General features: G+C 33.5%; 1 protein-coding gene across 1 annotated transcript in view; it reads left to right on the top strand.

The window, feature by feature from the left end:
• Positions 1–1,255: 1,255 nt before the first annotated feature.
• LOC103041225 (protein sidekick-2) overlaps positions 1,256–9,804 on the top strand; it is a 30,904-nt gene continuing 22,355 nt past the window's right edge. The window contains exons 1-3 of the mRNA XM_022667831.2: positions 1,256–1,732; positions 1,873–1,917; positions 6,860–6,910. Coding sequence (XP_022523552.2) covers positions 1,696–1,732; positions 1,873–1,917; positions 6,860–6,910 — 133 coding nt within the window. The 5' untranslated portion in view covers positions 1,256–1,695. The remainder of the gene's footprint in view (positions 1,733–1,872; positions 1,918–6,859; positions 6,911–9,804) is intronic.

The raw sequence follows: 9,804 nt of genomic DNA, 5'->3' as shown, positions 1-9,804 counted from the left end.
ATGTCATTAAAAATCCTTAAAAGTCTTCCGGAGTAGGATACACTGATGCACCCTCCGTTGGAAGCCTACTACAGGAGAATTTTAAGCGGCTTCTTTCGTCTCCTACGGTATTCGGACAGGCGGCAAGATGGCATCACGAAATCAGTTTCCGGGTCACGGAGGAGAGGAGGAGGATCGGTAGGAAAAAGGAGACACTTTTGGGGTTTCTGGACGCAGCCAGAGAGCAGTAAAAACACAGAGACAGACAGCAGAGACACAGAGCAGGGTCAGAACATGACAACTAGAATAATATTTTACTTTAAATATTTTACTTTAAGATTGTGCGCTTTTTTGACAGACAAAAAAACTGTGCCAGAATTATTTATTTTTATGTTTAGTAGTTTTTTCAGTGTTCTATAAAATTATAAAATACATCATGAAAAAATAGTACTTTTTGTTTAATTTTGGTTTAAAAAACTGTATAGGTGCCAGAAAACGTTTACTAAAAAAAGGGAATTTTCTGGAAGCAGGAGTGACATAACGTTTCCTTTATTTCATTTAATTCCTTGCCTATTGTCTTACAGCTCTAAACTGGAATTGACAATTATATATCCTCATAACAAAAGTCATTTTTGTAAAATTACAGAAAATGCTGCTTTCTGAGAAAACGTTTTTTTGATAATTAAGTACATGTCAAGGCAAATACCTTTGTACTTTTATTTAAGTGGAGGTCTAAAGGGAAAACCTTGACTCATGTAATATATTTACTGTACCTCAAGTTTCTCAAGGTAGATTTTTTTTTACATTTATTAGTTTAAAATTATACATTAAAATTGTGAAATATGACTATTTCAGAGAGACAGAAAACATCTTTTAAAATCAGTAATTGTCTGGCAGCAGGAGCCCAAAAATAATATCTGTAAGAAATTGTATCTTTTTATTTTCTTACATATTTATTTTAAAATATATATATTTTGGGTTAAAATAACATATTTTAACCCATTTCATATTCTTTTTTACAATATTTTTAATTACTTTTTTATAAAAAGAAAACTTTAAAGGTGCCAGAAAATGTCTGTTAAAAGAGGTAACTTTCTTTTTTTGTAAAATGACAGAAAATGCAGCTTTTTTAAGTTTAAAGAAAACTTTTTTCAATAATTAAGTACATTTGAAGGCAAAAAAGTCTGTACTTCAGCTCAAGTGAAGGTGTAAAGGGAGGATTTCTGCTTTTATTGCAGTAATATTTTACTTTGTGTATCTGTGCTATAAAGTACATGGCTAGATTGTGTACTTCGTTCATCACAGATAATTAACCACATCAGTGTGCTCTAAAAGCTCCAACTGACAGCTATTCTGGGCTTGAGGAAGTGAAAGGCGTGCTCTGTAGAGGTGCCAGTCCCACACTGCTACTCTCTGCATGTTTATTTCCATGCCTTTCATTCTGCTGTCGAGCTTCTGACGAGCCTTGGTCGGTGGAGCTGTGAGGAACCTCTGTGAGGTACAGAGCTGAGGCTGCTGCTGGTCTGAGGAGTGCTACGGTAATGTGTGTATGGAGTCACGACACTGAGAGCCTCCTGAGAAGAGTGGGGATGGTGTGTGTGTGTGTTGACGTGTGGTGAAGGAAGAAATACCCCTCTGAGTTTCTTCATTGAGGCTGTAACAGACCAGCACAGTTCAGCAGCAGCAGCAGCAGAGCCTCAACCTCAGACAGCCATCATGCGTGCACTCTCAGCAATGCTGAGCCTTTCATATGGTGAGTTTCTACCTTATGGCTTCTTCTTACAGAATCTCAAGACATTCGAACCTTGACACCAGTGGCAAGTGCACTGTTTCCCTTGTGATTAAGCTCATTTTCTTGATATTTACTCTCCTTTCCTTTATTTTGTCCCTCAGGGTTTCTTATCGGATGGATCAGGAGTCTTCCTGAAGTCTCAGCAGGTTAGTTTGGGGACAATATCTATAGAACTGTGCCTTTTGTGTTCAAAACATTTTTATGAAATTGTATGAAAACACTGTATAACAATACATGTTCAATATTTCCTCTGAATTAACATATTATTACAGATATAAAGGAGTGTTACCCTCCTGTTCATTTGTCAGGAACAGCAGTGATGTTTCTGGGTGCATGTTTAATTATCCAAAAGATGTCTGAAACAACAACAAAAAAAAAAACTAACCAACAGTGTTAATATTTCACTACTAACTCCATTACTAATTATTATATCAATATTTAGTGCAATGGTGTTCCTTACCTCTAACAGATAATGCTTTAATTAGGATAATTAATAATTAATTCACTTGTTTTTCATAAAAAAAACGTTTTTTTAATGTTTTGCTATTTTTTTGCTTTTAAAAGACAAACATATAAAACTCAATAGTTTTACATAACATTAAAACACAACATTGCAGTTTTGTTTTAGATTTAGTTTTTGCAGGGGGTGGTTGCATATATGTAAGATAAACCGTTTTCATATTATATGTTGATTACACTAATTAAGACAAGCAGAAGAAGTTTCATACTGAAAAAACACTTTCAGCTATTTTTCCTAGATATTCAAACTTTAACTTTAACATAATAGGAGGGTTAAAGCACTTTTTGTACATTTTACACTTACATTTTACTAAGCTGAATGATTTTTTTACGATGTCAAATAACACAACTAGCCTCTTTCACAAATATAAAAATATCAAGCTGTTTAAACACAGCCAACAATTTCCTGTCCAATCTGTTCTCTTGGAATAGCTCCGCCCCTTTAAGAAAGTAGTCTTTGTCATCATTGAAATTACAACCTTCATAGTGTTTTATTTTCAAGCAACTTGCAGTCGACACTTGCTGCTGGCTGTTCAGCGATTAATATTATTAATTTCACTTAATATTTATTTCATATTTTGTCTCCATATTTAGCTTCAGAGAAAAAGTTTAAGCCATATATCCTGTTGTGGTAAAATATCACACTAAATAAAATAATTGTAGAAATTTAAAATGTATCTTTGAAACAGCACAAGGTCATCATGACCTCAATCTTTAAAAGTTTGGTCAACCACGTTTTATCAAATGTCAATTCTCACTAAAATCATCCACCCTGTCACAGTGCATGGCCAAAACAAGCTAAATAAAAAGTAATTAAGCTGGGAAATATGATTTCTGTGTAGTCTGAAGTTTTGTAACGAAAGATAAATAGTCAAAATAAATAAAAATCCAATCATCTAATATATTTTTTGAGGACCAGATGGTATTCTGATAAAGACTTAATAATCTAAAGTGAAACACTGTGATTTGTTATAACCAATATATAATTTTTATAACAAAACAAAATTCACTCTATAGAAAAATAATAGTCTTGCTCTTCATTCACCAATCTTTTACTAGACTGTAATTAATTATTCTGAGCACATTGATGTGACACTAGTAAACTGATCATAGATACTAAACAACAAAGGCAATTTAAAAATTATGAGTTTCTTTGATTTTACCAAACTGAAATATAATCAAGAGGAAGATGGATGATCACAGACTTCAAACCAAGCTGAATTGCTTGAAATTTTGCACCAGGAGTGGCATAAAGTTATTCAAAAGCAGTGTGTAGGACTGGTGGAGGAGAATATGCCAAGATGCATGAAAACTATGATTTAAAAACCAGGGTTATTCCACCAAATATTGATTTCTGAATTCGTAAAACTCGTTTTCTTTGTATTATTTGAGGTCTGAAAGCTCTGCAATTTTTTTTTTATATTTCAACATACCTATAAATAGCAAAATCAGAGAAACTGATTCAGAAACTAAAGTGGTCTCTTAAATTTTTCCAGAGCGGTATATATATATATATATATATATATATATATATATATATATATATATATATATATATATATATATATATATTTATCTTAGATATGTATATCTTAAACTGAAACTTTACTCGTCCGTAAAACGTTATTTATGTTTTTTTTTTTTTTTTTTTTTTTATCTGTGGCACCACTCAACCATATCCTTGCTCTGGGGAGCAGGGAGTTCAACACAAGGTCAAAACAGGTCAAAACAAAGTGCATGCTGTACCCACAATATTTACACATTGGTGGGCTTGCTTTATGCTTATTTTGTTTTAATATGTTAGATTTTTATGCGTAAATAAAACACACTGAAAGTAATGATTTTTTTCTTTTAACTAGATTTTGCATAATGTTGTGGAGTAAAACAAAAAAAGAGTAAATGTTAAAATCACCTAAAATTAAAATACTTCAAAAAGTAAAGTACAGGAAAAGTACATAAGTGTAGTAATGAATTACAGTTGTGTTTTGTTACTCTGTAACATTGTATTTTTATGTTACACTGCATTGGTTTTGATTTGCAAAGTTTAAACTGTTTAAATCATGGGGTACAGACATTTATTAGGCTGCAGGTGTCCCTCAGTGGCTTAACTTCAGTCCAAGTCAGTCCGAGTCACTTAAAGCTTTCTAAAGTGATCAGAGAGTCATTATGCACTACTTGTTCTTCAAAACACTGTAACATTCAGTTTCATAGCCCTTCTTCCACTTTCCATTAAGCCTTGACTCTGGTCAGAGCTGGGTTTATGGGTTACTGAGAGTTGATCTATAAATGTAGGCTAGTTACAGAAGCGAGTGGGTGTTTTAATGAATGGAGAGTTGTGCAAACTAGAGGAATATGCTGCATAAACATAACCAGAACCAAGCTATTTGTTTTATGTGTGTATAAGAGTATTGCACTTCTTACAAAAAAAGAAGTTAATTCAAATGTGGTGTTAGTAGGCTATACTTCCTTTTCAACTAAAAATATGCGAGTGTGTTCTTGTCAGAGATATTCTAATCTAAATAAGTATAATCTAAAATCTAAAAAAGTATAATTATGCATTGCTTGAAGTTTGGATAGTGGATAGTTTTATTCAGGGTTTTTTTAACCATGATGTTTATATACGTTATATGTGTTACTCTGGCAGTTCTTGTCTACACTGTGTGAAAATTGTATAATGAATGGACTATAGACGGTCTCCGAGTGGTCCAGCGGTCTAAAGCGCTGCTGCTATGACCTTTTCTGACCTTTCTAATTCTCTTATTGCTGAATACAATCAATTTCTTAGAGCAATGCACCAAAACCTAGTAGATAGCCTTCCCTCGATAGTAGAGACAGTTACTCCCACAAAAGCAGAATCAGAAACTCTTTTTCATTTTCTTAATTTTGAAAGAAGCAACGAATGAGCAGGTGTCCCTTTACTTTTGTCCATATAGTGTATGTAACCAGCTCACTTTTAAGCTTATCGCTAATAATTAGTTGTTAACTTCACCACTGCCTTATTTAATATCTATTTATAAGAATATTAATAACGGACATGACATGACTGTGGTGAGATCAGGACAAAAATAGACTTGTGTGTGTGTCATCAGTGTAATAAAACCTGAGGCCATGACAGGGGAAGCAAATGCTTTCTGAAAATGAGGGACAAGAATGTACGGCAGGAGGTAGATAAGTTTTATTTTAAAACAGAGTGAAGGATTACTTATCGTACAGTCACACAGCTCATCACTTAATCGTTGTGTCTGTTAAAATTAAGTAAAATTTTGTTAACCAAAGAGTGTTTATTTAATCCCTGAAAACCCCAAGCTTAATAAAGAATATTTAAAAAAATCAAATTTTAACAATATCAAGCATTTTATATCTCAGGCTCCTTCAGAATCACCTCTAAGCATGTTTTGAATATTTGCAGCTGAACCTGCTGAACCTGATTAATTTTTACCATTTTAATGCACCGTCCACATGTATTTGGAACTATTAGAGGTTTTCATCTGCATTTTTTCCACCTATCCACATAAAAACCCCATGGGATAGCAGAGTGACGTAAAACAAGGTAGAGCAGGGTAAAGGAAAGTATCCCTAGATTGCCATTTTTTACACATTTTACACATTCTGTATGCATAAGGCTCATTAAACAGAAAACAGTTCAGACAGAAGGAGTTGTTCTAAAGGCATTAGAGTAATTAGCAGTCTGATTAAACACTCAATTAAATCTGTGGCTTTTTAAATTCGTGATGGCTCTGTACCACACTTACCATTACCAAGCAATCAAATATCACCATTACATTATGTAAAACCGAGTTCTGGAAACAATTAAGAGACCACTCCTCGTCATCATTTTTTCTGAATTTACTTTTTATAGTAAGTCCGTTTTATAGCAAATTATCATTTTTGTTTTATACTATAAACCATTGACAGCATTTCTCCCAAAGATGCCTGTCTTAATAACTACATTATCAACTAAAATCTGTTTTTCATTTCAAAAATATTTTTGCAATATTTTCATTTCAAAAATAAGTTTTATTTCATTTAAGTATCACAGTTTCGAACATTCAGTAGAAAGAATCAAATGATGAAAATAAAATAAACGTACATAAATAATAATAATAATAATAATAATAATAAAAATAATAATAATAATAATAAAAATAATATAATAATACCCTGATAACACCACACACATCTCACTTAAAAACAGGAACAAAAGGGCTGTGTTTTACAGTGTTGTTAAACTGACCGACAGTATTTTGTTTGAAAAAACTGAAATGTGATTTTTGTGTGTTCAAATTTCACTGAGAAAAGTTGGAGACCTAAACAGCTGTGAATGTGTGATAACTGTGGTAACTTTTCACTGCTTTTTTACAGCAAATTAAAAATAATATATAATTTTAATTTTAAAACATTAGGAAATTAAAAACACATATTATGCAAAGATTGATATTTGAAACCAATAAAGTATTGCAAACAAAAATAGTGTTTATAATATATAATAATATTTTGTCCCACCCCTAGTATGAAATGTTACAGATTTAGCCTCATGTTTTAAATTGTCCCCTGTCTGTTATTTTCCAGAGTGCAAATGCAGTATCTCTCCCATATGTGAACAGTGTAACTCCACTGAAGGTAATGTGATTTCACAGTTTTTCTTTAAACCTCTTTACTTATACATATTCCTTTGCTTCTATTAGAGTAAAAGGTCATGCTCTGGTTTTAGGCGTTGGTCTCTTTATAGTTCTGACAGATCTACTAACCTGAATCCTGAGAAAACTGGGCCTCGTGTGGTAATCATGAGGTTACTCATCATTCTATTCCCCACTTTTTATTAGCATAAATATTAGCAGTAAACCTTGAGCAGTCGGTTGGGTTATATATCATTAATAGGGGGTCTATAGGTCTTCTAAAACAGAATTTAGTTAAAGAAAGTTTTAAAAGTCTGCCTGCACAAATGTTTATGGAAAAATTGGTGATTCTAAAGATCTCACTAAACTGAGTGGTGAGTGGTATAACAAAAAAATGTGGATGCATCTGGAAACCACATCAACTCAGCCACAAAGAGGCAGACCATGGAAAAAATCAGTTCTAAATCTGTTAAGGGGACCGACTCCAAACTAATAAAGAGGGTATTAGAATTGGATCTCTGAGCAAATCTGAGCTGGCACCAAGTTTATCAATATATTAAAATATTCATCAACTTTAAATAGGCATCTAGCCTACATGACCTTTTTTCTAAAGAGAAAACAAAAGTAAATTGTATTATTCTCTAAATGAAAGATTGCTGTTTTACTTCCCTTAGCAGAAAACAAAAGATCAACCTCAGCAGTAAAGAAAACGCAAAGTGTTTTCCTATTCTGACAAATTGCTGAATGATTTCTAGGAAATAGAAGAAGCACAACAGAAATTATGAGATCTAAAAAAAATTATTTGGATATTTCTGAGTTAAACCTCCCATAAAACATTAGACTAATGTTTTTTTTTCTATAAGAACAGAAAGTTACTTACAGACATCCTTGAATAAAAAATATATTTAATTTAGAATAGTAAACTGCGAAGACAAAACTAATAGGACAGGAACTAGTATCATGTGCCATGATTGTTGCCATGTCTCATAGAAGCTAAAGAATACTGCACTGACCTGTGGGATTTTTGGGCGTGGCCTCCTTCATTTATTGTGTTTATTGTTGCTGTCCAATGAAAATTATGTATCTCCAAAACAGCATCTTTACAGGAGAGAGATAAAATCTGCTTAACTTACAATGGAAGTCAATGTAAAAAAAAGAGTTTATTTCAGATCATTTTGGAGATATTGGTCCATTTATCCAGAAAATGTAACACAGTGTTAAGGGCAGTTTGCGTGTTTAAACTGTGTAGTGAAGATAGAGATAATTGTTTTTCACTGGACATTGGCAATACTAGTCTCCTGTCTGTTCACATGGACAATTTTAGCTGCATATTAGCTGTCACAATCATTACAAACATGTTGTATTCCTGGTAAACACTTGACAATGTGGATCGAGGAATGTTAAATGCCTGCACTATCAGACCTCACTCCAACTAAAAATGAGACAAAAAAGGAAGAAGTGTCTGAGACTGAATAACATGCCCTTTTTCAGCCAGCTCAAACACACTGGACACTGGGCACTGGTCTTTTTTGTACACTTTTTGCACACTGCATAATTTGCACACTGTCTTGTTATTTATTATTCTTTGTCTGTATTGTGTTGTACTGTCTGTCTGCACTTTTGTACTGTTGCACTATTGTTCTGTCTACACTGTGTTTATGTGCACCATGGTCCCTGGAGGAACGTTGTTTCGTTTCACTGTGTACTCTGTATATAGCTGAAATGACAATAAAAACCACTTTGACTTTGACTTTGACTTTGACACTGGAACTCCCTGATATATCCTTTAATTCTGGCAAAGATTAACCAAACCTTTACATAAATCATTGTTCTTTTGGGGGCGACGAGTGGTCCAGACTATCTAGCAGATGAATGGGTGGGACAGTTGAACTAACTAAATTGGGGAGAAAAATGGGAGGAAATTAGAAATAAATCTTTATTAACTAACTAACTAACTAAGTAAATAAATACGATACTGGTCACATTAAAAAGATAATGTGAACAGCATTTGGGCCACTTTAACCTGCTGTGTAAATGTAGCCTTCAGTTACCACTGGAGCTGTTGTAGTAACAGTAAAATGGAAAACAGCACACGCATAATAATCACTAAAGGCTCTTCATTCTCCTCCCATTCACTTCTACTCTCAAATGTGGGTCACACGTGATTCTTTGAATCATGAAGAATATTTGAACATTCTTGTTTTAAGCTGTTACTTTGCACTTGTTGCTCTTTCATGGTAGAATTATTTTCTCTGTATACCTTCCCACAAGTCTAGTTTCAAAGGTCTGCTTTTAGTCCTTTCTGTTTATATATGGTGAATGCATAGATTCTATAGAATCTGACCTTTGACAAACCAATAAAACATCCTGTCTGCTTTCTAGGTATTCTACATTTAACAAGTGTAGTATCTTGAGCTGCGATGTCATGTAGCTGCATGAAATAAGTCTTCGCTGATACTGTTCTTTGTATAAAAGAAAATTTTATTGCAGAAAAGAATAATTAGTACAAAAAACAGCATCATAACAAGCACCCGGGTTTTGCTTGGAGAGAGTGTTCTTGCTGATCTGATCCTGAGCTCATACCTTCTAGCCTATGATTGAAAAAGCAGATGTGTTTAAGTTAGGCCCAACCCTATCTGTACCCTGTGGTCCAGAGGCCATTCTGTGTGAAATATATACAGGACACTGATGAATAACCCTGCTTACAAATATGTATGCTCAAATACACATCACAAGCCTGGGTAGATAACATTCACTGTTGTTGACTCATGAGTTCCTACACCATGCTCTTTTATTTCTGAAGCAGGAAAAAACATCCCATTTCTTAGGCCTGGGTGATAAATATGGTAAACATCTTGCGTTACGATATCTAAAACCATTTTCACAATACACTACAGT

Source organism: Astyanax mexicanus, chromosome 1, assembly GCF_023375975.1.
Source record: "Astyanax mexicanus isolate ESR-SI-001 chromosome 1, AstMex3_surface, whole genome shotgun sequence".
Taxonomy (NCBI): domain Eukaryota; kingdom Metazoa; phylum Chordata; class Actinopteri; order Characiformes; family Acestrorhamphidae; genus Astyanax; species Astyanax mexicanus.
Note: the sequence above shows the minus strand (reverse complement) of the source record. Positions and strands in the feature narration are given on the sequence as shown.